This window comes from Prinia subflava, chromosome 5, assembly GCF_021018805.1.
Source record: "Prinia subflava isolate CZ2003 ecotype Zambia chromosome 5, Cam_Psub_1.2, whole genome shotgun sequence".
Taxonomy (NCBI): Eukaryota; Metazoa; Chordata; class Aves; order Passeriformes; family Cisticolidae; genus Prinia; species Prinia subflava.
Genome location: NC_086251.1, coordinates 46007792 through 46033944, shown reverse-complemented (window position 1 = coordinate 46033944; position 26153 = coordinate 46007792). Strand labels below are relative to the sequence as shown.

The following is a 26153-nucleotide window of genomic DNA, read 5'->3' as shown; positions in this document are numbered from 1 at the left end:
AAGGGTGACATCCCTCAGCCTCTCCGGGTGGTTCCAGTGCATACGTTGTGTTTTGGCTTGCTCAGGAGTTGCCCACTCAGGCAAGATCCCTTCCTGCTCTGCTGTATCAGGTCGTTTTCCTGCTCATGCCGTGAGCCAGCATGTGCTTTCATGAGCTCAGCTTTGACTGAGCAGCTGTCCTGTGCTCTTTTGCCCTTCAGCAAGCATCCATGTGAGCCTGCCTACGAGGTGCCCAGAGAAGCCATGCTTTGCTCTATACTGCTGTCCCGTGTCATTTTCCTTTTGCCTTCCCCACTTCCCTTAGATTTCCTGTCACACAGGAATGCCTCCTACTAGCATCTGTGAATTGCCACAACAGAGGTAGAAACTGTTTCCAAACAAAGAGTAGTTCTGGTTGTTTTAGGTGCGGGACCTTATGTACCTGAGTTGGTTATCTGGATGTCTGCCTTTCATGGTAAATGTCTCTGCACTTCCCTGAAGTTTTCAATAACTCATAGCCTTACTTGGTGTTTTAAAACATTTCTTTCTACGTAGCAAAACTTTCATACAATACATTTTATCTAATATCACAATATTAACTTTTTAAAATCATTGAAATGCCTCTTTTTCAGATTACGTATTTCAGTCTCTGGTATTATAATAAGCAGAATCAACGCAGATGGGTAGATCTGGACAAGCCTCTGAAAAAGCAGCTGGACAAATATGCCTTGGAGCCAACTGTGTATTTTGGAGTAGTATTCTATGTGCCTACTGTTTCTCAGCTTCAGCAGGAGATTACCAGGTAAACCTCTTAGTATAAATTTTAATGTGTTTATAAATTTGCTCTCCACATTCTGAAATGTATAGTTTATTTAAAAGTTGTCTGCTTTCCACTCTTCTGCCTTTATAGAAATGAAAACTATTTTAGGCGGAATTTATGTTCAAACTGTATGCTAAGTTATCTTTGGAATAATTTAAATATGTGATAAACTAAGCAAGCAACTAAATTTTTGTGATCTTAGGAATCTGCTCAAACCTGTTTTAGGTAGCAGGCATACCTGCATGGTCAGACTTTTAATTGCTTTAGTCCCTTCATGTTTGACTTTTTAATTTTGGGGGGTAGGGTTTGTTTGGTTTTTTGTTTTGTTTTGAAGATCCATATGTTGCTTTCATGGACATCTATCTTGTGCAAAATACTTGCAGATTTTATTAAGCTATGCTTTCTTTGCTTTGCTTTCAGTATTTTCTGTTCTTTTAGTACAGTACTTTGGCAAGCTATGGGCTGCATTTCAGCTTGTGATTTTTTTTTTCCTGTGTATCACTGAGCCATAAATATGGATGTTAGATCTGGTATTACGTGTATGTTTCTACTGTGAAACTGGGGAACATCACATAATTGTTGCTGACTGCAGGGAGAAAAGTGAAATTGAGCATATATACTACCCTGTTATTCCTATGGGCCTGTATGTTGGCTTCTAATGGCTTAATGGGTATAGTTCTGGTTTAATGATTATTTTTAATTGGCAATTGAGTATAAAAACCATAGTTGGATTACAAACATGTATTATTATTTCTAAAATATGTGCTTGTGTTAACTTATAAAAGCTTAGGGTTTGGCCTGCTTTGAGTGGAGAGTTGAAGCAGATGATCACTCAGAGGTCCTTTTAATCGTAATTTATTCTGTGGTTACATGAAACTGTGTCTGTTCCTAAAATACCCTGCCAGACACCTTTTCTGCTAATTGTGATGTGAAAGCTTTTCAGGGTCACCAGGTGGAGATCTCTTGGTGCAGTCACTGGTGCTGTTGTGTACTGCTTTACAGTTTGGCAGCTTTAGTTTTTGGTTTTATGTGCAGTTTCTGAAAGTTTTTGTTTTGAAAACTCCAAAGTTTTGTGCTATTTCTTGGCAGTTTTAGTGGCTTAAAAGTCTGTGGTTCAGATTCTGTGCTGGTGTAATAGAATACACTAGAGCGAGATAAATACCGTGGTGTTGCATTGGAAAGCTAAATTGCCTGAAAAACCTTGATAGTCTTCTCTGGCATTTATTTAAAGAATATGGTGTTTATGCTGGAGATTTAACAAAAATTTGGCAGTGTGCAGCCTGGTAGAAAGCAGGAATTTATGTGTCAACCTTATGTTTGTGTCCTAGAGGATGGTACTTACTTTGAGTCTGGGTTGATTTCAGAAATCTGTGGGTTTTTTCATCATGAGATTGAACATGTTCAAGCAAATTATATGTTTAATGTACACCAGGAAATGGAAAGGCTATAGATTTAAAAAGAGGTGTGTTCTGTTGAGGTAATGGTAAGATTCTTTATCTATATGTTTACTTACAATAGCAATTCTATTGAAAGAGCTTACCTTCTGCTTCATGACTGGGAAGACTCATTCCCCAAATGCCTTGGGCTTTTTCTTTTCCATTTTTTAAGGCCTGGGTTTAGTCCCAGCTGTTTGTTCTTGTGTGTGTTGTGTAGGGATGTTATGTACTGTCATATGATATACTGGGTTTTTGTAGTAGGATCCCCAAGAGTCTAAACAATATTTATAAATTATCACTGTATTTAACAGGGCAGTGAACAGTGTTGGAAGAGAGCTGTCCATTAACAGGAATAAAATTTATGTGGAATTTTACCTGACCTTTCTAATACTGAATGGATGTTCTCCAATGCATGTTCTCATTATTAATACCTTACTTCACTGGAGTTAACATACAATAATATGAGGAATAACTTTTTCAGACTAGAGTTACAGAAGACAGATTTCCTCCTTGGCCAAGTCTATGTAGCTGTAATGGCAATTTTGAGGTGTTTTGGGCTCCAGATAGAAAGTTCTGTGGGTAGCTGATAGGGGCAGAAAAATTCAGACAAATAGTGCCTCAGACTGTGGACAAACAGTACAGCTAGGAGTGGCTGCATGTACAAGAGATGATGCAGGAAAAGGAAAAAAAAAGATGCCTTGAAAGTGAAAACAAAGTGTAGTTAGAAGTTGTAATGCAGAAATAAAAGTCAGTACTGGAACTGAGAGAATGTACATTGTTCGATCCATTGGAAGAGAATGCAGCAACCCAGCAGCAGTTTACTGAACATTGTAAAGAGACAATAACAACAGTTTTAAGGAAGGAAGAGGGGAAAAAAAGAGAGAGTTTTTGGTAGTAGATAGAAATTGTGGAGGTTCTTTAAGATCACTGATTCTAGAATGGTATATGAAAATTAAGGGAAGTAGGAGTTTTAAAAAAACCTTGAAGTAGTGGGTCCAAATGATGAGGAAGATTACTCAAACTGGGGAATGCAGAGAGGAATAGGAAATGCAGGCATAGTCTTCTGCTTTCTCGTAAAAATTAAGAAGCCCATGTTAACTTTTTCTTTTTTTTTTCCCCGTGTAGGTATCAGTATTACTTGCAATTAAAGAAAGATATCTTGGAGGGCAACATTCCTTGCACACTGGAACAAGCAATACATCTGGCTGGTTTGGCAGTTCAGGGTAAGTAAGAAATTGTGCCAACTAGCTAATGTTGCATTAGAAACTTTGGTGATGTATTTTCTATTGCTTGTCACTCAAGAGACCCAATTCAGTAAGGTATGGAAGGGGCTTGCTCCTTAGGATTTTGTCATATGGGCTGAGGAGAGGAACAGTTGGATCAGTGGCCCTGAACTTGCTTCTGTGCTGTCCTCAGAGGTGTACCTGGGCATCTAAAATATCCTTTCAGGAACTGGATTTGAATTAGACAATGGAGTTCCTTTGGGGGCAAAGGCTTCAGTTGTCTGCCTACATTGACAGAACCTTCCTGTGTTTCTGTTAATGAAGACACTTTATTCTGACATATCTTTATAAATAAGCAACTTTGAATGTACTTGTATTTCCACTTTTTATCCAAAATTTCCTATCACGTAGGATTATTTCAAGTTAGTGTGCAAGACTGTTAACAGTTCTGTGTTCAAATCACTCCTGAAAACACATTTCTGTGACACCTCTATGAAAAAGGCAGCTTTATTTCTCCTAGCTAGGGTCAGATGGGATAGGGTATACACCAGTCCTGAGTCTGCCTGTACTGATCATGGTCTGAGTTCCTTGCAACGTGCTTGTCTGATACAAAATCTTTCAAAAGTTTGTAATGGCAACAGCTGTGTTTAGTGTGTTTGTACATTGTTATTTGTATATCATTCACAGTGAATGCCACTTCAGTACATTTAACAGCTTTTGTAAAACTGCCAAAATTAAACAGGACTTAAAATCACTGGCAGTATATACAACCAAAGATTTTTTTTAAAATTTTCTTAGTTATATACATTGGTTGTATCACAATAAAGATGATGCTCATGTTTTCTTGAAAATGTAGTTACCAGTGGAGTAGGATAAATTGTATTATGCCTTGTTTATATAACAGTGAAACTGTTTACTCCTAGCCAGGTTTTAATGGTCTTCAACTGAAAAAATCTTGCTTTGTTATTTCCATGTGTTAGGACAGTGTAAATGTCTCTGCTCAGTGAATTCTTTATAGAAATCTTTCAATATAACCCTCTTTCCAGATAGAAAATATTCATCCTTTTAGCTTTCACCTTCCCTTTTAATTCCTATATGAGATGAACTGTATGTGTTGATAACACAATGAAAAAACAAGTCAAAAAAAGCACAGGTTCTAAATTAATGTGCTCCAATGACTGAAGTAGCTTATACCAGGTAGATTACTAATTTTAGCTGGTGAATGAACAGAAGCAGTGCTTGCTGTTTCAAGTCACCTGGTTTCAAGAATGATCTGTATTTAAAATCAGTACAATAGGTTAATTCTAAACACTGATTTGTCTCAAGACCTGTATTGGTAAATGTCAGAAGTGCTTCCCTTTCTTTTAAATAACATCCAGATTAAGTGTTTTAGTTCTTCTTCTCCACTCACAAGGAGTGCTACCAATTTTTCTGAACACAGTAAAAATATGGGGATTTTTTTTACCTTTTCTCTTTATGAACATTATTGATTAGTTTGTTCTGTTATTTAGCCTTCAGATTGTAGTTCAATAGGATGGAGGTTTGCTACTTGGAGATCTTGCTGCAATTAATTGGGTTTTGAATAATTTTGTTAAAAGTGTTTGAATACAAATTTTTTTTTATTTTTAGCGGATTTTGGAGACTATGATCAGTATGAATCTCAGGAGTTTCTACAAAGATTTGCCTTGTTTCCAGTGGTAAGTACTGTCTTTAAATTAGTGCGTTTAAATTATTAAATTGACAAATTTAAATCCTTCTTAAAACTGGCAAATACAAATCATTTTTAGGAAGCCTCCGTGATCCTTCTATCTTATTGCTCCCTAGGCTGTCAGATTTAGTAAAGGTCTTTGAGGTTGGAGTGAGATATGACACCTTATATTACAAAGAAACAAAGATGTCGTGCAGTCTTTTCAATTTTATTGTATATTACACTGAAAAGAAGGTTGAGGTACAGATGGGAAAGTGAGTAAAACTACTTCCAAACAGTATTTGTGCTTTTGGGGTTTATTTGTGCTTATTACAGCATCTGAGCTCCAAGACTAGAGTCAAGGGTTGATTTGCATGTGTAAAGAAACGATAACCATTTGATTTTGTAGAATTTTTTTGTATTTCATTCCACAATTGCTATTTTACCTTAAGGGTTGGCTACAAGAAGAAAAAATATTGGAAGAAGCAACACAGAAAGTTGCCTTGCTACATCAGAAGTACAGGTAACATATCTAAAGCTCTTCAATGCCTTACTTTGGTCTTCAGTAGCTTCTGTAGCTCAGAAAGTTGTGAATCTTGAAATACAACTGGACTAATTTCACTACCTATTGAAATGAATTTTTCTATAGTATATCTGTATTAAAGCTACAAGAGTTTTTGCTGAATGAAAATGAAAAAGAGAACAGAGTATTTAGTAAAATAAATTCGAGGATTCACCTTGAAAAGAATACAGGACACAATTACATAGTATGAGTTCACCTGTATAATGTTTCTGACTCTTGTTCATGTGGAGTTCAGAGCCCAGCACGGATGTTTCTCAGTAAACAACTTTGGAAGGTGTTAACGGCAGGAGAAATGTAGAGACAGTAACTGTGCCAGGATGCTTATGATCTCAGGTAGAAGGGAGCTAACGTGCAGTAGTCCAGGACAAAGGAAAGTTAAGTTCTCTTTATCAGTTCATTAGTGAAAAATGTTTGTGACTATGTGAGTAATATTTGCCCCTGTATTGTTTTAAAACAACAGTTTGAAAATTGCAGTTTCACTTATCTTTAAATTGCGCTTGTAACAAGATTGCATGGTTTAGATTCAGCAAAGAAAACTTGATCTTCATGATGTTGGGAAAAAGTGAAGAAAATGAGAGATTTATGATTGAAAAAGTATTGAGAGATGTAAAAATGAGCATGACAGTATTTTCCAGGTAGAAATAATGTATTTTATGAGATAACTGAGGTAAACACAAGCTTTTAAGCCCTGTGATACTACTGCAAGTCTGTGAAAAAACTGTCTTTGTCAGTTGGTTTAATTATAAAGAATTCTACCTTTACCTACAGATCTTGTCTTCATGTTTTCAAAGTATTACAGTAAAATAGTCAGCATTTAGAAGGTGAAACTGTCTTTTCTGAAATGTAAAATGCCAGACCTCGTATTTCGCCTCTAGCAGTATAGGGGACATTCATGTCTTGAACATGTGTGCCTCTGATAAAGTGAGAAAATATGGAGACAGTGCTGGATTTGATCAAGAATTGTCTGCCATTAGTAGAGATGGTAATTTTAACTGGTCTTTGTTGCCATTTACCCCTAAAGATGCCAGAGAGAAAGAAGTTATTAAAATCTAAATGTAAAGGCTGAGCCAAATATATCAGCCATTGGTACAGATAGAAACAGCAACAGGATTTGATGGTTGCCTGGAGGTCCTGGGGCTGCTTTTTAAGCTTTGACAGTGTCATTCAGAGTAAAACAAAGATGATTTCTTCTTATTGGCAATATTAGCTGATTGTTGTTTTATTTGTAGAGGCCTTACTCCTCCTGATGCAGAAATGTTATATATGCAAGAAGTGGAAAGAATGGAGGGCTATGGTGAAGAGACCTATCCTGCAAAGGTAAATGGGGTTTTGATCTTTGTCTAATTGCATTTTTCTCCCTGTTTAGAGTGGTTACTTCCTGCCAAAAGTAAATAAAACTCAAATGCCAAACCACCTGGAATTTTTCTCTTCCAGAGTTATAAAAGCAGTTGTTTCTTATGTAACTTTGCTTTCAAAGACTTTTTTCTGTACTTGCATATTTTTTTGCAACTTTTTACAGGACAGCCAAGGAAGTGACATATTCATTGGAGCATGTCTTGATGGTATCTTTGTGAAACACAAAAATGGTCGTCCTCCTGTTGTATTTAGGTTAGTATTGTTCTTTCATAAAATACCTTAGTGAACTTCACATTTGAAGTGTATTTCTCACAAGTATCAATGACTCTGAGATATGATATGTATTTATACATTTGATAAACCTGAACATAGTCTCATAGTCATCATGCTACAGTGAATACTGAAGCCAGTGGGAATTTCTCAATGTATTAACTGCAAAATTAATCTCTTTAAGACAGATTAATTCTAAGACATGAATATTTAATACACAGTTGCATTGCAAAACATTTATTGAATCAAAAAGGAACAATTGTCTAACACATAGGGCATCTTAAATCCTGAGATCGTCACATCAATTCATATAGAAATATTCACTTGTGAAATTGTTCAGGAATTCCTTTCATCTATTATAAATATATGTGGACAGCTACACAATAACATTTGTTTTATTATTTTGGATTCATACATTGTTTTAATGTATTATTGAATGTTCTTGTAAGCTGTGGACAGAGCTCTAACTTACCTAAACACTTAAAACTCAGTCGTCATGTGAAATGGCTTCCCACTGACTTTAGGAGGGGTTGCTTGGGCATCTTTGGGCAGAATTCAGAATAAATTTATAAACAAACATTTTGAGATTTCTTTTATAAAATGAGTCTTGGCAATTTAGTTTTTACTAGAGCAAAAAAGAGTTTGTTCTTAGTGAACTCTAATCTTAGAATTGAATTTTTGACTAAATATGAACAGAAATCTAATTTAGCTATGGAAAATGCTAACAGACTCCTCTATGTAATGAAAACAGGAGTCATAAAAACACCTTTATAAAGATCCCTATATGCAGGTCATGCTTTTTCCACGTGTTTATGTACTGCAGAACATTCTTTTAATAAATCTATGATACAGGCTTTATTTACACTAACAGAATACTGATGATTCAAGCTAAATTTGCGTTTAAAAAGAAGATGAATAAATATATTTTATGCAGTCTACATTTTTTTTGTCTTTCAATGTGCAAGAGTTCTAGAAAATATGCATAATAATGCCTTAAAGGCTTTGTTTAGTGTAGATTTAATTTTTTCTCCTGGAATGTATGGTTTGCTTTCAAGCAGTTGGGGCATTATAATTAATGATGACTAAATTGGTCTAAATTTGATTTTTCTTTTTAAAGAACACTTAAAAGAGTTTCAAATGGAAGAGAAGTAATCATCTTACTGTACATGTTGTACATCTTCCTGAGAGTTAGTCACATACATGTTTTCCTTTCAGCAGCCATTAATGGTATGGAAGTGATGTTCTACAACTTGTTCAGATAGATTAATGAACTTTTTTAAGAATCATAAAATGTTTTATCACAGAATCATAGACTTACAGCATATACTGTCTTGAGAGGACCACTGAGTCCATCTCCTGGCCCTGCACAGGACACCCCAAGAGTCACACCATGTGTCCAAAAGCAGTGTCCAAATGCTTCTTGAACTCTTGTCAGGCTTGGGGCTGTGACCACTTCCCTGGGGAGTCTGTTCCTGTTCCCCACCACCCTCTGGGTGGAGAACCTTTTTCAGGATCTCCAACCTAAACCTGGTCTGACTCAGCTTCAGGCCATTTCCTTGGGTCCTCTCACTGGTCACGGGATGGAAGAGATCAGTGTCTGCCCCTCCTCTTCCCCTCATGAGGGGGTTCTTTATCCACATTCTTGATGGTGGTTCTGGTTTGCAGTCCCATTTTTTGTGATTTGAAAATCAGAGTGTGTCTAGTCATATCCTGTCCCTTTTGTCTGCAGGTGGCATGATATTGCCAACATGTCCCACAATAAATCCTTTTTCGCATTAGAACTGGCAAACAAAGAGGAGACAATTCAGTTCCAAACTGTGAGTACATGTGGTTTTTTTTCACTAAGTCATCAGTAAATTAAAAAAAATTAAAAGTGATAGTTTAACTCAAAGGTTAAATCTTACTATCCATATATTTAGCAGTTTTGAACAGTCTGAGTGAGTCAAATGTAGTAACACTGTCTTTGGCCAGCTTTCTATAGAAAGGCATTCAAAACTGGACCTTTTATGTTGAGTACATTGAAGTGTTTGCTTGAGATTTTTCATCCATTCCAGTAAAATTTCTAGCGTGTTTTTTTGACATGAATTAGTGGCAATTAAAGATAAATATAGACTTAGAGCTTTACTGGAATGGGCCATGGCATTCCTTGCAGAATTAATTTTATTCAGCAACTACCAGTTGCTTTTGTCAAAAGGCAGCTGTTGACAATCTTATGGCAATCTCAACTGTAAATTGTGTTAGTATTACAGCTGGTAAGTTCCTTGAGCTAAAGGCTTCTACTTTCAAATTTCATAAGTCTGCAAAAATGGTTAGGCTAGAGAGTATATTTGCATCTGCAAAGTAGAGTTTTAAGGGAACCTGGTGACATTAATGAAGTTACATTAAAATTAAATCGGTCAATGGTAATTTAATCATAAAAATTTCAGGGGCTTGTCTGAAAGCAAGTGAAGAGTATGAATGTTTGACTTAATGCAAATGTTGGATTTTGTTTTTTTGGCAGGAAGATATGGAAACAGCAAAATATGTGTGGAGGATGTGTGTGGCTAGACACAAATTTTACAGACTAAATAAATGCAGCCTGTAAGTAGAATACATTGGCAGAACTCTTGGTGCCCTTGCAGCTTCTATTGGGAAGTGAAATCTCCCACTTCCTCTGTGAAGTCTTTACTGTCCTTTTTAGATGGTAGTAATTAATAACTTGGGTTTATTTTCTTAATCTTATTTGAGAAAATACTACCAGTTTTTTAAATACATCCTGCTTTATAACAGAGGGCAATATTAAGTGTGGAAGTCTTACCATTAGTAATAATTCTGGATCACTGTGCTGTGAGAGACTTCAGTTGTTTTGGGGTCTAATATTGCCAGTGCTACTGGAACCACCAGGGTTTTGGCCTGTGTTTGGGTGAACTGCTCTGAAAGGACACTAGAGGCTTTAAAAGGGCGGGCAGTGTATGTGAAGCACTCCTGAAATGTGCTGGATTGACAGCTAAGAGGTATGTGGTTCTTTAGGTATCTATGGAATCCAGATAGCTCAAGTAACACCAGTGCAAAGTAAATTTAATACAATTCATCAAATTAAATTTAAATGGGCTGGTCTCCAACTTGTAAATCAGTGGCTGGAATTTGAGCTATTTTACTGGAACAGCTTTCCTTCAGTTAAGTTTTTTGAGTCAAATAATAGAGAACTAGACACAGTGAATAATCTGTCATTGGAAAAGCATGATTCCCATATGTTTCTCTCCTCTTTGTACATGGGAAGATAAATGTTTGATATCTGCTGAGGCCAGTGGAAAGATAATCAAGTATTTTGTGCCACAGGTGACTCATTATGGTGTTTAATGCTAATTTATTGGAGAAGTAAGATAAATTTGAAATAGAGTAAACCTCATACCTCAAAGCTTGTAAACGTGTCTGTCTTTTGAGAGTGATAAGAAGCATTGATAGAAGTAGTGCGTTCATGGGACTTTTGCATTTCTATCTAAATAATGTCAGATCTGTAGTTCTATTTTAGACATCAGCCTCTGGGATTACTTATTGTAATTGTTTCACAGTTATTTCACAACGTGGTTTTACATGAGGTTAAGTCCTCAAAAAAACTTTTCTGATTATCTCTACTCTTAAGATTTCTTGTCATGTGGTCCTGCAGCTGAAAACCATCTTATGCATGCCTGTATCAACTTCAGGTTCTTTTTTTTCTAAATCTGTACGTACCTTATCTTTAGAGACTCATTGGACTCTCCACCTGAGGAGGGCTCTCAGAAATCTTCCCTCATTCTTTCCCTTCCACGCTTTCCCATCCTTTCTCGTCCTTCACTTCCCAAAGGGTGAGCTTAAAAACATCTTTCTCACTAAAAAATAGCTGTTCCTGCATTTGTATCATGCTGTCTTTTGACCCATCTTGCTTCGAGATGCAGAGCACATGTGCAGTGTAGGGTGGCGGGGAAAGGAGCTTAAGACTTGTGAACTTTATGTCCTGGAACCAATCCAACAAATTATGAAAATTCATTACCATTGACATCAATGTTAGAACATATAAATGTTAATTCAGTATAGTAATGCTTTCCAGGTCCTGTAACATGTGTAATGTTGCAGTCCCCATACAGTTTTGTGTCTGACTTGTAGAACAGGAGATTAACTGAGGTATTTTGATCTTGGGTTTTGGATTTTTGGTTAGTGATGTTGGCTAATGCACAGAGCTCTTTCCATTTGAGACTCTTGTGGAAGACTAACGTGGGCCTGGCTCCTGGAAATGTAGAGTGATTTTTAGTTGAACTTGGGAGTGCTTTCTGATGTTTGAAATAGATCTTGCTATTGTTAAGAATAATTTCTTACCATTAAATTTCTTCTGCAGACAAACTCAGCCTGTGACAGTGAATCCTGTTAGAAGACGATCTTCATCCAGGATGTCCATGGTAAGGAAAGCAAATAGCTTCATGTTTGCATTTTCATGGATTTAAATTGACTTTGAATCAAATATTAGCTCCATTCAGTGAAATGAAATGAGCAGTGAAAAAGATGAGTCTAGTATGTGAGGAACTGTCTCTGACTTGTAGGAAGAGCTGCTATGTAATGTCTAAATGGTAGACTTAAAACAATTGCAGTGGAAAATATCCTAAACACTTCTGTTTTCAGTTGGAACATTGTCTCTAGGAGACTCTCCTAGATGTCAGTCTTGGATTAGTGGAGTGTGATTTCAAGGTTTTTCTCCTGTTTTTTTAAAAATTATTTATTGTATGATCTCAAAGCAGAAACAAAGCAGATTTAGAGAAATGGTTTAAGACTAAGGCTTTGTATGTGTTTATTTGTAATATTATACACATTGTAACATAATATATAATGTGCAGTGTTGCTATGTGTATAGTATTGTATTTTACATATATATATAATGGTATACATTATGTATTAAAAAAACCTTCAATAATTATTTTTAAAATTAATAATCAGTTTTTAAGTAACAGTAAGATGTTTGCTTTCTTAGCCCAAGCCTCAGCCTTATATGATGCCTCCACCACCTCAGCTGCATTACAATGGTCATTATAGTGAACCATATGCATCTTCCCAAGGTAAGTTCACTAAATCCATGGCCACACTACACAGTTTTATAAGGTAAAAACAGTAATTTATATTTGTAGCTACTTTAGCTATAGGTGAATAAATTGATAGGTGAACATGGGGTAGGTTTGTACAGTCATGGACGTGCTTGCTGCTACTCTAGACACATAGGCTAATGTGAAATACAGTAATGGAATCACAGAATTGTTTGGGTTGGAAAAGACCTTTAGGATCATCGAGTCCAACCATCGACACAGCACTGTCAAAGCCATGCCTTAAACCATGTCCCCACGTGCCACATCTACATGTCTGTTAAATACCTTCAGGGATGGTGACTCCACCACTTCCCTGGACAAGCCTGTTCCAATGCTTCACCACTCTTTCCAAGAAGAGATTTCCTAATATCCAATCTAAACCTCCCCTGGTGCAACTTCAGGCCATTCTCTCTTCTGCTGCTCATTACCTGGGAGGATGCTAACACACCTCACTGCAACCTTCTTTCAAATAGTTGTAGAGAACAGTAAGGTTCTCCCTGAGCCTCTTTTTCTCCAGGCTAAAAAACCCTCCACTGTTACTCCTCCATATCCTCTCCTATGGGAGATGAGCAATTCTGGTTAGGATGGACAGCAATTCTAGACTGAGGTGCCTTGTGTGAGTTTAAGCTATCACTTTTTTGGTTCATGTATTAAACTGGTGTGTTATGGCATTGTGAGATCCTTGTCAATATTGGTCTTAATAGCTGCAAAGAGATTGCCCCAAGACAATTTACACAACTAAAAAATTTAAAAAAAAATTAAACCCAGAATGCAGGAAGAGAGACATTTGTCTAAGTTTGCTTGACTACAAGGTGTTCAGAGGAATTCAAAGGCTAAAGAAGTTTGCCAGTTATGGACTTGGTATATGTTTGATTGAAACAAAGAAAGAAAAAAACCAAAGCAAACCCTAATTAATATTCTCAAGCAATGTAGACTCCTTATCTTAGCAGGTCACAGCCGAGTCAGGGCTGCTTACTCTCATTATTTTGATTGTTACACATTGTATCTTTAATTAACAAAGTTGCTGCCCTGAAGGGCTGAATCTAATCTTTTGCAAAGTCTCCTCAAGTTTGATAGGAACTTTCCAGACCTACAGATCTGCTGGATAAATGGTACTCTAAAAAAGCCAGCTCACTGGGAAGGGAATAAGTACATTTTCTATCAAAACAGATTTACACAGGTCTGAATGAAATACAGGTATTCAGCTACATTCAGAATGTAACTGAATTCTTAGCAGTTTAGTATTGTAACTACTGCTGGGCACTTGCTAATATAAGTGTCCTATTTTTGAACATTTTTTTCAAGTTTTCATTGTCAGCAAATTCATTAACATAAATGTGGCAATTATTTTAGCACACCCAGACAGGTAAATCATGAAGGCATCTACAGCAATGACCGAATTGTTCTCCTTTGGAGGGTAACAAATCGTACATCCAGTGAAGCAGTAATAAAAATGATTAAATATGTCTTGGATGTATAAACTGTTAGACCATTTTCTTTGCAGTGTAGGTATATGTATGTGTGTGAACAATATATGATCGTAGTTTAAACTGCCTCCAAGATTTCTGGAGAGAAGTGAATTTGATTTTTTTTTTGAGGTCTTGTGGTGCTATATCTTCTACACCCTGAAGGAGTAGAAGAACAAGGGTTTTTGTTTGCTTGTTATGCAGCTGTTTTTTAGGGTTTTGGTGGTATTTTGGTTTTGTTTTGGATTTTTGTTGTATTTTTTTTTCTTTCTTTCTTTGCTGTTTAAACTGATTACATTAGTGCAAATCCTAGTGTACACATTCGTTTTTTCAGAGGGGTTGATTGCTATGGACTGTGTTTACCTTGGACTGAAACTTAGGAAACCATTCCTAAACAGAATAAAGTAATTTGTAAATAGACGGTGTTTTCCCATAGGGATTTACACGATTGAAATAAATATAATAGGTTATTCTGGTGTAAATAACCTTGGGTATCAACAATTACAGAAAAGCTGGGATTTTGGTTTGGGTTTTTTCTTTCCCATTTTAGTACGTGGCTAGGAATAACCGAGGTTTTGAAAATCTCAGACATTGCCTTAGCTACATCTTAATAGAGGATAACTTTGTTTGATATCCTGGACATAAAGATTGTTCTTAAACTTTGCTTTCAGATAACCTCTTTGTGAGCAATCAGAATGGATACTACTGTCACTCCCAGACTAGCTTGGATAGAACCCCTCATGACTACAGTGGTCGGATCCGCAATGGGAGTGTCTATAGTGCACACAGCACAAACTCCTTGAACAACCCACAGCATTACTTGCAGCCATCCCCCATGTCCTCTAACCCAAGCATTACTGGCAGTGATGTCCTCAGAACTGATTATGTCCCATCACACAGACACAGTGCACTAATACCACCTTCTTACCGTCCCACGCCAGACTATGAGACTGTGATGAGACAGCTCAACAGGGGGATGGTGCACACAGATAGGCAGAGTCACTCAATGAGGAATCTTAACATCAGCAACTCCTATGCTTACAGCAGGCCTGATGCCTTAGTTTACAGTCAGCCTGAAATTCGAGAGCATGCCCACTTTGCTGCCCCACAGTCTAACCATTATCCATTTAACCTGAACTACAGCTTCCATAGCCAGTCCCCCTATCCCTATCCCGCTGAAAAGCGCCCGGTTGTTGGGGCAGTCAGCGTGCCTGAGCTGACAAATGTGCAGCTCCAGGCTCAGGATTACCCAGCACCGAACATAATGAAGACTCAGGTCTATCGCCCGCCTCCCCCATACCCGTACCCAAGACCTGCCAACAGTACTCCAGACCTTTCTCGACACATCTACATCAGCAGCAGCAATCCAGACCTCATCACAAGGCGAGTGCACCATTCTGTCCAGACATTTCAGGAGGACAGCCTGCCTGTGGCGCATTCTCTGCAGGAGGTCAGTGAACCGCTGACATCCGCACGCCATGCTCAGCTGCAGAAAAGGAACAGTATCGAAATTGCAGGCTTGACCCCCAGCTTTGAAGGATTAAGAATTAAAGAGAGGACCATGTCAGCTTCTGCAGCAGATGTGGCTCTTCCAAGAGTTATCTCAGAAGGGTCACAGCCCAACATTCTGATGGAGAGAACGAAGCAAAAAGAGGGTGAGCAAGAAGAGTGTGTGAACTGTGATCACAAGAAAACCCTTTCAGATGCCACTATGCTGATTCACAGTAGTGAGGAAGAAGAAGAATTTGAAGAAGAGAATAAGGCCAGTACAAGTCTTTCTCCTCTCCCTGAAGATCAAACCCAACTTTCATCTGTTGTGGGAGGTTATTCTCGTGATTCAGTACTAAACTACCCTTACAGCTCTGTTGCTTCACCTGCTGGCCCTTTGCATATTCTTGAGCCTAAATTACATATCACAGAGGCAGAAAAGAGAATGAAAGATATCAGCCCTGTTCATTTACTAGTAGAAAACCAGGTACAGAGAAGAGGGGAAGGACTGCTTACTCCATCTATGTCAGAATCTGATCTTACAACATCAGGGAGATACAGAGTAAGGAAAGATTCAGTAAAGAAGAGACCCGTGTCCGATCTTTTGTCTGGGAAGAAGAATATTGTGGAAGGCCTTCCCCCTCTAGGTGTAAGTGGATACTATTTGTCTTGTTTTGGGTTGTCTGTAGCAGTTGATTGTTGCTTTTGTTTGAGGTTTGGGGTTCTTTTAATCAGCCTGAGATGCTTTTAAAACATGTGAATTAAAAGCTACCTTAAGTTTGACCTTCTTATTTCTATGTTTCCCTGGTTACCTTTGCTTAGCTATCTTTTATCCCCTTCTCTGCCATGTCTGAGTTCTGTTTGTTTAGTCCACCCACAAAAATCCAGCTGTGCAGTCTCCATCCATCTGAAAAGCTAACCTGTCTGGGAACTTTAGAAGGAGCTAATTTAAAATCAGTTCTAGATCCCTATTCTGCCCTACTTCTTATCTGGAACAGAAGCAACTCTTTCCATTCAGCTGTCTCATCTTCCTCTCACTGAAAAATGGTATATAGCCAAAATGTTTACTTTTTAAAAAATTTGTTTGCCTGCTTCTTCTGACCTAAGAGGGAACCTGACACCTTAAGGAATAAATTCTTTCCTTGCATTGTCTTCTTTACTTCATGCCTTCCCTTTTTGATATCCATTCCCTTTTGCCTTCTCTTCAACCTGTTTTTATTCCACTGAAGATATTTCTTGCTTGCCATATCTCTTTCTCCTACTCCAATCTTAGGACATTGTAAATAGTGAAAAAATGCAAGTTTCACCCTTCCTGTAATTCCCACCTCATAGAAACATCAAGGTCTATGTGGACTGCACAATTTCACTGGCACTCCTTTGTGCCCACTTTGCTTTAAACTTTTGTTCAGTTTTATGGAGTTTGTGGCAGATTTCAGGTGCTAATAGAGGAAGACCATTTTTTACTATTACTTTGCCTTTTAAAATCAATTGATACGTGAGTTAGTGTCAAACAGTTTTCTGCACAAATTGGATTGCAGGGGAACTGCTATGTAACGTGTACTGCTGTGGTAACAGCAGATACTACAAAAACTAACCTATGCAAAAGCTATGTATTGAAATAATTACTACTCTCACAAGTTTTTGTCTGTCAGATGTGCTATATATGGAGCTGAACACAATTAAATGAACCTCCATCAGCTTAAATTAATTTTATAATTGTATATGTTTTTTCTACATCTTCTTTCTCCTGTTTTCCTAACGTGCATATGGAGGAAAAAAGGGGTACCTTCCTGCTTGTGTTCACCTATAGATAGTTACTTAGTATTTGTTCTCCAAAAGATACGTTTTTCAGACAGTAATGTGTGTACCAGTCATACTCTGCTTTTCCTTTTGACAGCTATGTAGATATGACATGTTCCTGTCAACCTTTAAATGAAATTATTATTACAACTTCTTCATTGAACGTGTTTGTAACATAGTTTCTAGTTCAGAAGCATTTAAGAGTGGTTTTCCATAATGCAGAACATTACCTTCCTGTATTCATAATTGAGATGAATATCCAAGTTACAAAGCTGGCCCCTACCAATGCTTGCACATTTTACTTTTCATTGAACTTTTATTGTTGTGTTTGTGTTCACTTCACTTTTAAATGCAGTCTCATCCTCTTAGCTTTGTCTTCCTATTTCTTGCCACCATTTAACTTCTGAAAGCATTGATTCATCATTCAAGCAGCATATGCACTCATATTTTCAGTGTATTTTTGTTAATAATTAAGCTTAGCAATGGCAGGAATGAGGAAGTTTCCTCTTACCCCTTTTAAATAAATAGTTTGCATTGATTCTCTCATAGAAATTCCCCTTTGGTTTTTTTTCATCAAATAATGGATGGTAATTCCATAATTTAGCTTCATGGCCCGGTCCAGAACTCAATCTGTCTGCAATTCTGTGTTCATGTTTTGTGTGTCAAGTTTGTTGCAAACTTAGTTAAATGCTTAACTATATCCAAATATCTTAAAAGTATATGGTTGTTGCCTGATTGTAGGGAAGAAAAGAGCCTGCAAACCGAATAATCTAGTAAGGAATCATTTTGCTGTATTTTTGGGTTTAGGAAGTGATCCCGGTTCTGTTCAAGAATGTTAATTATCTAAAGTTGCCACCTCACACCCTCAGTCATGAGCTTTGTAGAGAACAGTATTTGTCATTCTCATGCAGTTTCATTAACCTGTCTGGAATGAAGACAGACTTGTGTTGGGTCCTTGGAGGAATGTGGTCCCACCACCCTAATCTCTCACTGCAGTGCTTATCAAACAAAAAGGTCAGAGCTGTTCACAGAAGGGACCAGAGAAGTATCTTTTGTTAGCTGAGCTCATCTGGTTTCTGCTTTATAACTTAATCAAATATTTAAGAATATTTACAAGTTTTAGCTTTTCTTTTGCAGGGTATGAAAAAGAATAAAAATGATGCAAAAAAAATTGGGCCTCTGAAGCTAGCTGCCCTAAATGGACTGGCATTGACTAGAATGCCTCTGCCAGATGAGGGGAAGGAAGAATCAACAAGAGCAACAAATGATGAACGAGTATGTTCAAGTTTTTTAATGCTTGATTTATACTAGCAGTTTTTTGGAATTAGATGATTATGAATGGTACATTTTATTGACTGTAAAATGCTTCATATTAAAGCAACTTAAATGCTGAGAATAGAAACAAAATAAAGATTCCTGATTGATAAGTCATTGCTAGAAGTATTTGGTGTAACTCAGATTTTTCTTTAAGATAAGAATGATTCAACTGTAGTTTACCCTTTGAACATACAGGAAGTGAATTAACTGGTACATAGTGATATATTTTTGTGCAATTCATCCTTTTTTCTTTCTTTATTTGGAGTTTTGTAGAGTGAAAAAGTGTGAAAATTCTGAGTGTGAGATTGTTTTTATTTGCAATTATTAGTAATTCATATGGTGTTTGGAGTAACTTTTGCAGTTAAAATGCATTCCCAGAATAAACTTGTGCAGATTGTATTTATCTGTTTTCTTCAGGTAGAGCCTATAAAATATAGATGAAACTTGTTTGATCTGCTAAAATCTTAAACTCAGTAAAAGATCAATGAGAGTTCATCAGGTTCTAGAATTTGAGGATCATTCTTTGAGAAATATAAGACTCCATCAGCTTGTGTCAGGATAAAAAACACTGGTAAATCTGCTTAAGCCTGTCTCATATATCATTAAAGAAGTGCAGGAAAGTGAAATACCATCAATATTCAGGCTGTGGTGAGCTGTGAAGAGCAGTGCTACCATTACACATCTGACCAGGGAGCAACTAAACACACCAAATTCTACAGTGATTAATGCCCATTCAGCATCTAGTGGTCTCTATAGAACCTGATGCTGAGCATGGGTGGGCACCCTCAGCTGCAGTCCCCTCTAGCTCAGTTTTGTTTCTAGTCACCAGGGTTCTAACCTAGGGATTAGAACCCAAAGGAAAAGCCCTGCTCTCACCAGCTGCAGTTTAAATGAACAGACCAAGAAAATTATTTGCAAACCACTCAGTAAAAATTGTGTTGAACTACATATACATTGCTTAAGATGCTAAGGGACAAAAATTAACATTGTGTTACTGAGATACAGGTTTAGTAGCTGTGTTGGTTATTCCTCTTACCTAGAGCCATCATCTCTCTCTGGGTTGACCTTTACTGGATTCAGCTGTGTTTGTATTCAGCTAGCTCTGCCCAAAGCGTTGTGGCAAAGAAGAAACCATAAAGTCAAGTTATGACAAAGCCATGCCACTACACTTTCTCTTCAGGCAGACATGTAGAGGTAGAATAAATACTGTGAAACAGGAATAGTTTCTAGAACAGTTGAGAAGAGGCAATGCAAAGTAGACATGTAACGCAAAAGGAAGTCCAGAAGCAGGTATTTTAGAAGATAAGTTTAGTGTTGATTCAGTGCCTGTTTCATTGCTCAGCTCCATGTTACTATCAGTTTAAATATGTGAATTTAGCCCAATGATAATAAAGGAGTTGGTACAGTTGATGTAATGATGTGCAAATTGCATATGATGGAAGTTTACACCTTCCTCTGCAACATTTGGCATACTTACTTGATACAAGACACTTCTATGACCTGATACCACAGAGCAGTTGCTGTAAGAATCTGGGAACATGTGACATAGATGAAGTTTTCTGGCTGAAGTCTTACATATCTCCATATTGTTGGCAAAGAGATGCAGAAATTCCAGAAGTGTCTTATGATTTAGAAACAACTTGGTTTCAAAAGAATAAAGAGGAGGAGGGAACAGCTTATTAAATAAAAAAGATTGAATTATACTATTAGAAAAAATTCTGGGTTTATACTTTAACTGCAGCAAGTTTCTGAGGCAGCTTTCCTGCTGTAAGCAAAATTTAGTTTTTCTCCATCCAAACAACTAAATTTTTGGGGTTCTTCTTATTATTTTGGGGGTTTTTAATTTATTATAAGGTTAAAGGAGACCTTTCAAAGGATGTCATCTAGCTGCTATATTGAGCAGATGGATCAAAGGTGTTTGAAGCAGTATGCAGTATGGCATAGTTGTCTGCTTGGTCAATTTTATTCTCCTCAGCTGGGCTGTCTTTACAGAAACTATGAAGTAATTTTTCCTTTACCAGCAGTATCCACATAAATCTTTGTGACTTAGTGAAGTATAACAGGCCGCTTAGTTTTCACTTGAACAAAATTCCTGCTGGTTAGGGTTGCCTCTAATTTATTTTGGTATGTTTGTGGAAGCATTAATAGCTGGAGAAGCATTGAAGAAGTATGTGGGAGAAGAAAGTACATACATTTTATCCTTCGTACGTTCTGTTCAAACAGACTCACCTCCCCACAGATGTGACTCTGTATGGCTCTGTGTGTTGCAGTGTAAAATCCTGGAGCAGCGGCTGGAGCAGGGGATGGTGTTCACCGAGTACGAGCGTGTTCAGAAGAAAAGGCTGCTGGATGGCGAGTGCTCGATCGCGCGGCTGCCCGAGAACGCCGAGAGGAACCGCTTCCAGGACGTCCTTCCCTACGATGACACCAGGGTAGAGCTGGTCCCAACCAAAGAAAACAACACGGGCTACATCAATGCGTCTCATATCAAGGTCAGAGAAATACTGTGAAAAATTTTCCAGTTCATGTGGTAACTAAAAATGCATTTGGCTATCAGTTTTGGTAAGATGAGTGACGATCCCCCCATCTCTCTCAGTCTCTTTCTCTCTCTCTCTCTCTCTCTCTCTCTCTCTCTCTCTCTCTCTTCTCCAGAGGTTTCTTTGGGGAAAGCAGGAACCTGTTTTCCTAATCAACTAGAATAATGGAGGGTTAATTATTGGAGGGATCTTCTGCATTTTGCTTCTGTGTTGATTTGATCTACTGTCTCCTTTGTGTGTTCCCTCTCTGGGGATTGCTGCTAACAGAAGGCATGTCCTTCTGCCCAGAGCTAAGGAGGAAAACAGGTTTAAAACAAACTGGGGTCCTCTGCAATGAGTATGAAATTTTTGAGCTGCAGTGACAATCATGGTTTCTTCTTTTTCTGTACTCTCAGGCTATATCCACAATGGGCAGTAATGTAGAGCCTAGCTTAAACTTTTTGTGATGGTTAGAGGAACTGCCAGACCCAGGGGGAAACTAGCTTTTCCAAAACCTTTAGCTGCCCAATTTCCCCATCCTTAACTCTTTAAGCTCTGTTTAAAAGAATTTGAAGAGTGACTTCAGGAACCTGGAAGGCAGTTCATTCATTTTTCAATACATTTATCTGCTCTAAGTGCAACTACAGTTGGCTTCATGCTTTCTCTGAAAAGAATTGAGATTGTCAAAGCAGCACTTGTAGTTGTGTTGCTGTCTTTTTTAATACACCTGTTTGTACACTGACATGGCATCATAGTTTCTCTGCTTCATTTACAAATGTTGGCCCTTCTCAATTAAGATAATATTTTTTCAGGACATAACAACTAGTACTGTAATAATAATTAGAGCACAATACATTAGAGAGTATGAAAGCTTCACTAAGCCTGAATTTGTTAAAATACATTAAATTCATAAAAGAGAAATACGATTCTGTTTTCTCAGTTTTACATGATGCTTATGATATAAAATACATTTATTTAGCTGTGAACCTTTACAATTGTGTCTCTTCTATACCTGATGTGACAAGATGCAGCTAAAAATGGGGTAGATATAACTCACAATGGGCTTCTACTTCTGTGGTGCTGCAGTCTTTTTTCATTTTGTGCATCTTCAAATGGCTGACGTTAGAAATGGGGAAAGGGTTTTTAATAATTACTAATCAAATAACGTTCTTTTTACAGATCTCTGTTGGTGGCATAGAGTGGGATTACATTGCCACTCAGGGCCCTTTGCAAAATACATGTCAGGATTTCTGGCAGATGGTCTGGGAACAAGGGATTGCGATCATAGCTATGGTGACAGCAGAGGAAGTGAGTATAAATTGAGTCTGCTTTCTCCCAGAAATCCCACAATGATTTTTTAAAATTATCTGTTAGAGGAAGGGGATCTTTGCTCCAGCAAATAGACTGATCAAAGTTAAGTTTCTAGCGACCCTTTTCTGTCTTGATTTCTTTGGCAGAGAAGTGAATTTGCGAACTCTCTGCTGGAAAGTTTGTTTGCTCAGTAAGAGGCTGTAATTCGCTAGTACAACTCCTAGTAGAGGAGAGATGCAGTTGTTACTACAGAAACATTAGTTGTATGAATGCTCTTAGGTTTCTTGTTAAGCAGTTGTTCTACTTTTAAGGAAAGTGGGAGAGAGAAAAGCTTCAGATACTGGCCACGTCTTGGTTCAAGACACAACACTGTGACATACGGAAGATTTAAGATTACCACGCGGTTCCGTACCGACTCAGGCTGCTATGCAACTACAGGTTTGAAGATCAAACACCTTCTCACAGGACAGGAGAGGACGGTTTGGCACTTGCAGTATACTGACTGGCCAGAGCATGGCTGTCCAGAAGATTTAAAGGGATTTTTATGTGAGTTGTATTTAATAGCATTGTTTTGCGGTGTGGTTTGTGGTGTTTTTTTAATACCTTTTAAGATAGCTGCTATATATGAAGTGAATTTTGATCAGTATGCCAAGCATTCCATTGTGAAAGATTTCTTTGCATCAGCAAGATATACTGAATTATATTTTTGCAGGAATATATCTGTCAGTTTATTAAAGTGACTCCTTCTGTGTAAAGCAAGTAACTTACCAGAAGTCCATATGGAATAAAACATAATTGCACCCCATACTACACATTTGAGCATGTTTCAGCAGTAGCACATGGCCACAAGCTGTCTTTAGAAGGAATAGGGGGACAAGGCAAGGGAATCCTTTAAAAAGTTATATGATCCTTATAGATCTGTATTTCTGTGGTTGGGTATGACTTGTGATTTATACAATGTATCATTTTTCTGTGACATGTTGATTGCTAAATTACTCCTTTCTGGTGGTCATACAGGGTAGCTCATGGGGCTTCATCTCCCAAATTAACGATTCTCATCTTGTTGCACTCACCAGCGTACTTGGAGGAGATCCAGTCAGTGCGGCGCCACACGAACAGCACGGCAGACCCCAAAAGCCCCAATCCTCCCCTGCTGGTGCACTGCAGCGCGGGTGTGGGGCGGACAGGGGTGGTCATCCTGGCAGAGATCATGATTGCGTGCTTGGAACACAATGAGGTGAGCTCCTGTTCTTTCTCGTGCTTTAAATGACGTCAGGTAATAGAAGAGGAAATCACCTGCCCAAAATATGTTACGGCTGTTCATCTGAACAGCCATTGGGAGAGACCTTACAGATGTGCTTGAAATGGCTCTTGGGAATTCAACACAAGTTAATAATCTTCTAGAGCTGCCCACATGCACCAGGCACTGGAATGCTCATTTGGATTCTTGACTCCCTAAGGTGTTGAGTCATTGAGTGGAGCAAGGTATGCCCTAAGCTACTGAGCATGTTTTGGAATTTCATCCTAACTTTACCACTCCTTGCCTTAATTAGAATGGGTGATATTCAAGAACATGTTTTGTAGCCATTCTCTGTACTTGTTATTATTTTGTTCCTAAGTGCAGTGTATTTGCAGAATCAGCCTCAGTAGAGGACGAAGTGGTAGTTTAATACAATGAAATCACTCCTATCAACTTCTAGTCAGAAGTGCACAGCTGTAAAATGTTCATTAATAATATATGTCAACTGAAACTCAACAGACATATTGTTTCATTGTGCATCCCTCTCCTTATACTGTGATAGACTGTTTCAGCCATTACATTTCTGAAGACCAATACCCCATGAGACAGGTAATTTTACCATTATGCATATTTCCCAGATGATCAGTGTAGTGCAGTCCATACTGCAGGCGTGGGCAATGAATTGTCAGAGCTGAAATCAGAACAGCTGATTCCATCCTTAGATCACTGAGGTACTGCTCTGAACCTCCTGCAGGGAAAGTGCCAGCCAGTTTCCTTGCTCACCAGTCACTTGTAATGTTTTGTTCTCTTCTTCCAGATGCTGGACATCCCACGAGTGCTGGATATGTTGAGGCAGCAGAGGATGATGATGGTGCAGACTCTTTCGCAGTACACTTTCGTCTATGGAGTTCTCATTCAGTTTCTCAAAAGTTCTAGACTTATCTAAGCCCTGCCAATTCCTAAGAGACTCTGCAAGAGCTTACAGAAAGAAAACCAGAGTTGTCCAGACCTGCTCTCACTGGCGTTTTCTTCCTATGATGAATCACAGAGTTACCATGTAGGGCTGCCCTGTGACTGTTAAATGCCAGTCAGTGTAACAGTCCCTGCACAGCAGGATCTTTGCTGGACTGAATTCTTCCCGTGTTCAGCTGCAGTCACACATTAAGGAATGATTTTACTTGTACTGGTCTGTAGTACACATTCTTTGGAGTGGTGTTACTCTGAGCAAAATAAGTATCTTATGGAATGGAGGTATATAGTACAATTTTACTAACCTTATGTTTTAAAACATAATTATTGACTGCAACAGCTAAAATCTGTAGGTGCACATGGGGTCAGAAATCTGTCCCTTGGGAATGTCAAGGTCTTATGCAGTTTGATTCTGCTTTCAATTTTATATTTAGAATAATACATCTATATTTTTTAAAATGAACATTTGGTTTCCTCCAGTTTTCTTAGCAAAATTAGCAGCTCTTAGATATTTTAAGCTGTTGCTTTAAGGACAGTTATTTTTATATTCAAGTTTTTTAAATTAAAAACAAAATGAACCACCACAACAGAAAGCTTTTTAAACATAACAATATTCTCAGAGGAGGAGACTGGCAATGTTTGAACCAACTTTTCAAAAATCATGCAGAAAGTCCTAGGAAAGCTGATGGTAGTTGTAGTGCCATGTAATGGAGCAGACAAGTGAAAGATAGTGATAACTGTTAGGAATTTTCATCTGAGAGGAGGCATGTTTACCTGCAACAGGCAGGGGGATAAAACTTCAAGTATCTGTGGGGTTATTGGAAACAAATGGATGAGAGAAAGTACATATTCAGTATTATTCATATATTTAGAGGACAGTTTGATTTTACTGGCTGAAATCAAAGTGGATGCAAATGTTTTAAGCACTTTTTTTTGCTCTGTTATTTATGTAGCTAAATATAGAGTCTATAATCATGCATTGTTTCATTTGGTAATATACCATTACTAACCTGTTATTTTAAGAAGAGCTTTTTAAGTTGATGGAGTGAGAGAACCAAAATGGGAGTAGGAAGGTGCAGAGTGGTGAAGTGGAAATGATTGTATGAAGCGTAATGGAGGAGGTGTGGCAGCTATGATTGCTGGTTTACACAGTGCAAAGATGACCTTAAAAAAATGTTCATGTTCCCACCAAGAAAGCCAGTAAAGCACTGGAAGTTTCTGTGGAATCCTCCAGATGATATTGTTAGTACTAGAGCAGATTTTGCTGGTGCTGTGGAGCGTTGCAATGAAGAGCATTTGAGAACTTGCAGAAGAAGAGCTCTTAGAGGAAACACTGGGGATGTGGGTAATTTAGTGGCTGTGTAGGTGGCTGAGTCAGTGGCTGTGGATGGACCTGAAGTAGGCAGGAACAGCCTACTGTAGTTCCCATTTTGTCCCATGGGGCTGCTCAAATGACAAAATCCCTAAATAATCCTCTGTGGTTTTCAGTGGGGACAGCATGGTTTTAGCTGCCTTTCCAAGTGTTTTGAGATGCTGAGTTGAAAATCCCTATTCCAAATTGAGCTGTAGTTTTTAGATACCTAGTTCAATTAAAAAAAAAAAACA

General features: G+C 37.9%; 1 protein-coding gene across 1 annotated transcript in view; it reads left to right on the top strand.

Annotated features, from left to right (window-relative positions):
• The window catches only part of PTPN21 (protein tyrosine phosphatase non-receptor type 21), a 40732-nt gene extending 14579 nt beyond the window's left edge, over positions 1-26153 (top strand). Inside the window, exons 3-19 of the mRNA XM_063399122.1 lie at positions 612-781; positions 3361-3458; positions 5088-5155; positions 5598-5668; positions 6958-7045; positions 7248-7336; positions 9084-9171; positions 9855-9934; positions 11706-11766; positions 12333-12417; positions 14579-16044; positions 18333-18470; positions 20783-21004; positions 22208-22336; positions 22651-22885; positions 23416-23576; positions 24397-26153. Of these exons, the coding sequence (XP_063255192.1) occupies positions 612-781; positions 3361-3458; positions 5088-5155; positions 5598-5668; positions 6958-7045; positions 7248-7336; positions 9084-9171; positions 9855-9934; positions 11706-11766; positions 12333-12417; positions 14579-16044; positions 18333-18470; positions 20783-21004; positions 22208-22336; positions 22651-22885; positions 23416-23576; positions 24397-24525 (3378 nt within the window). The 3' untranslated portion in view covers positions 24526-26153. The remainder of the gene's footprint in view (positions 1-611; positions 782-3360; positions 3459-5087; positions 5156-5597; positions 5669-6957; positions 7046-7247; positions 7337-9083; positions 9172-9854; positions 9935-11705; positions 11767-12332; positions 12418-14578; positions 16045-18332; positions 18471-20782; positions 21005-22207; positions 22337-22650; positions 22886-23415; positions 23577-24396) is intronic.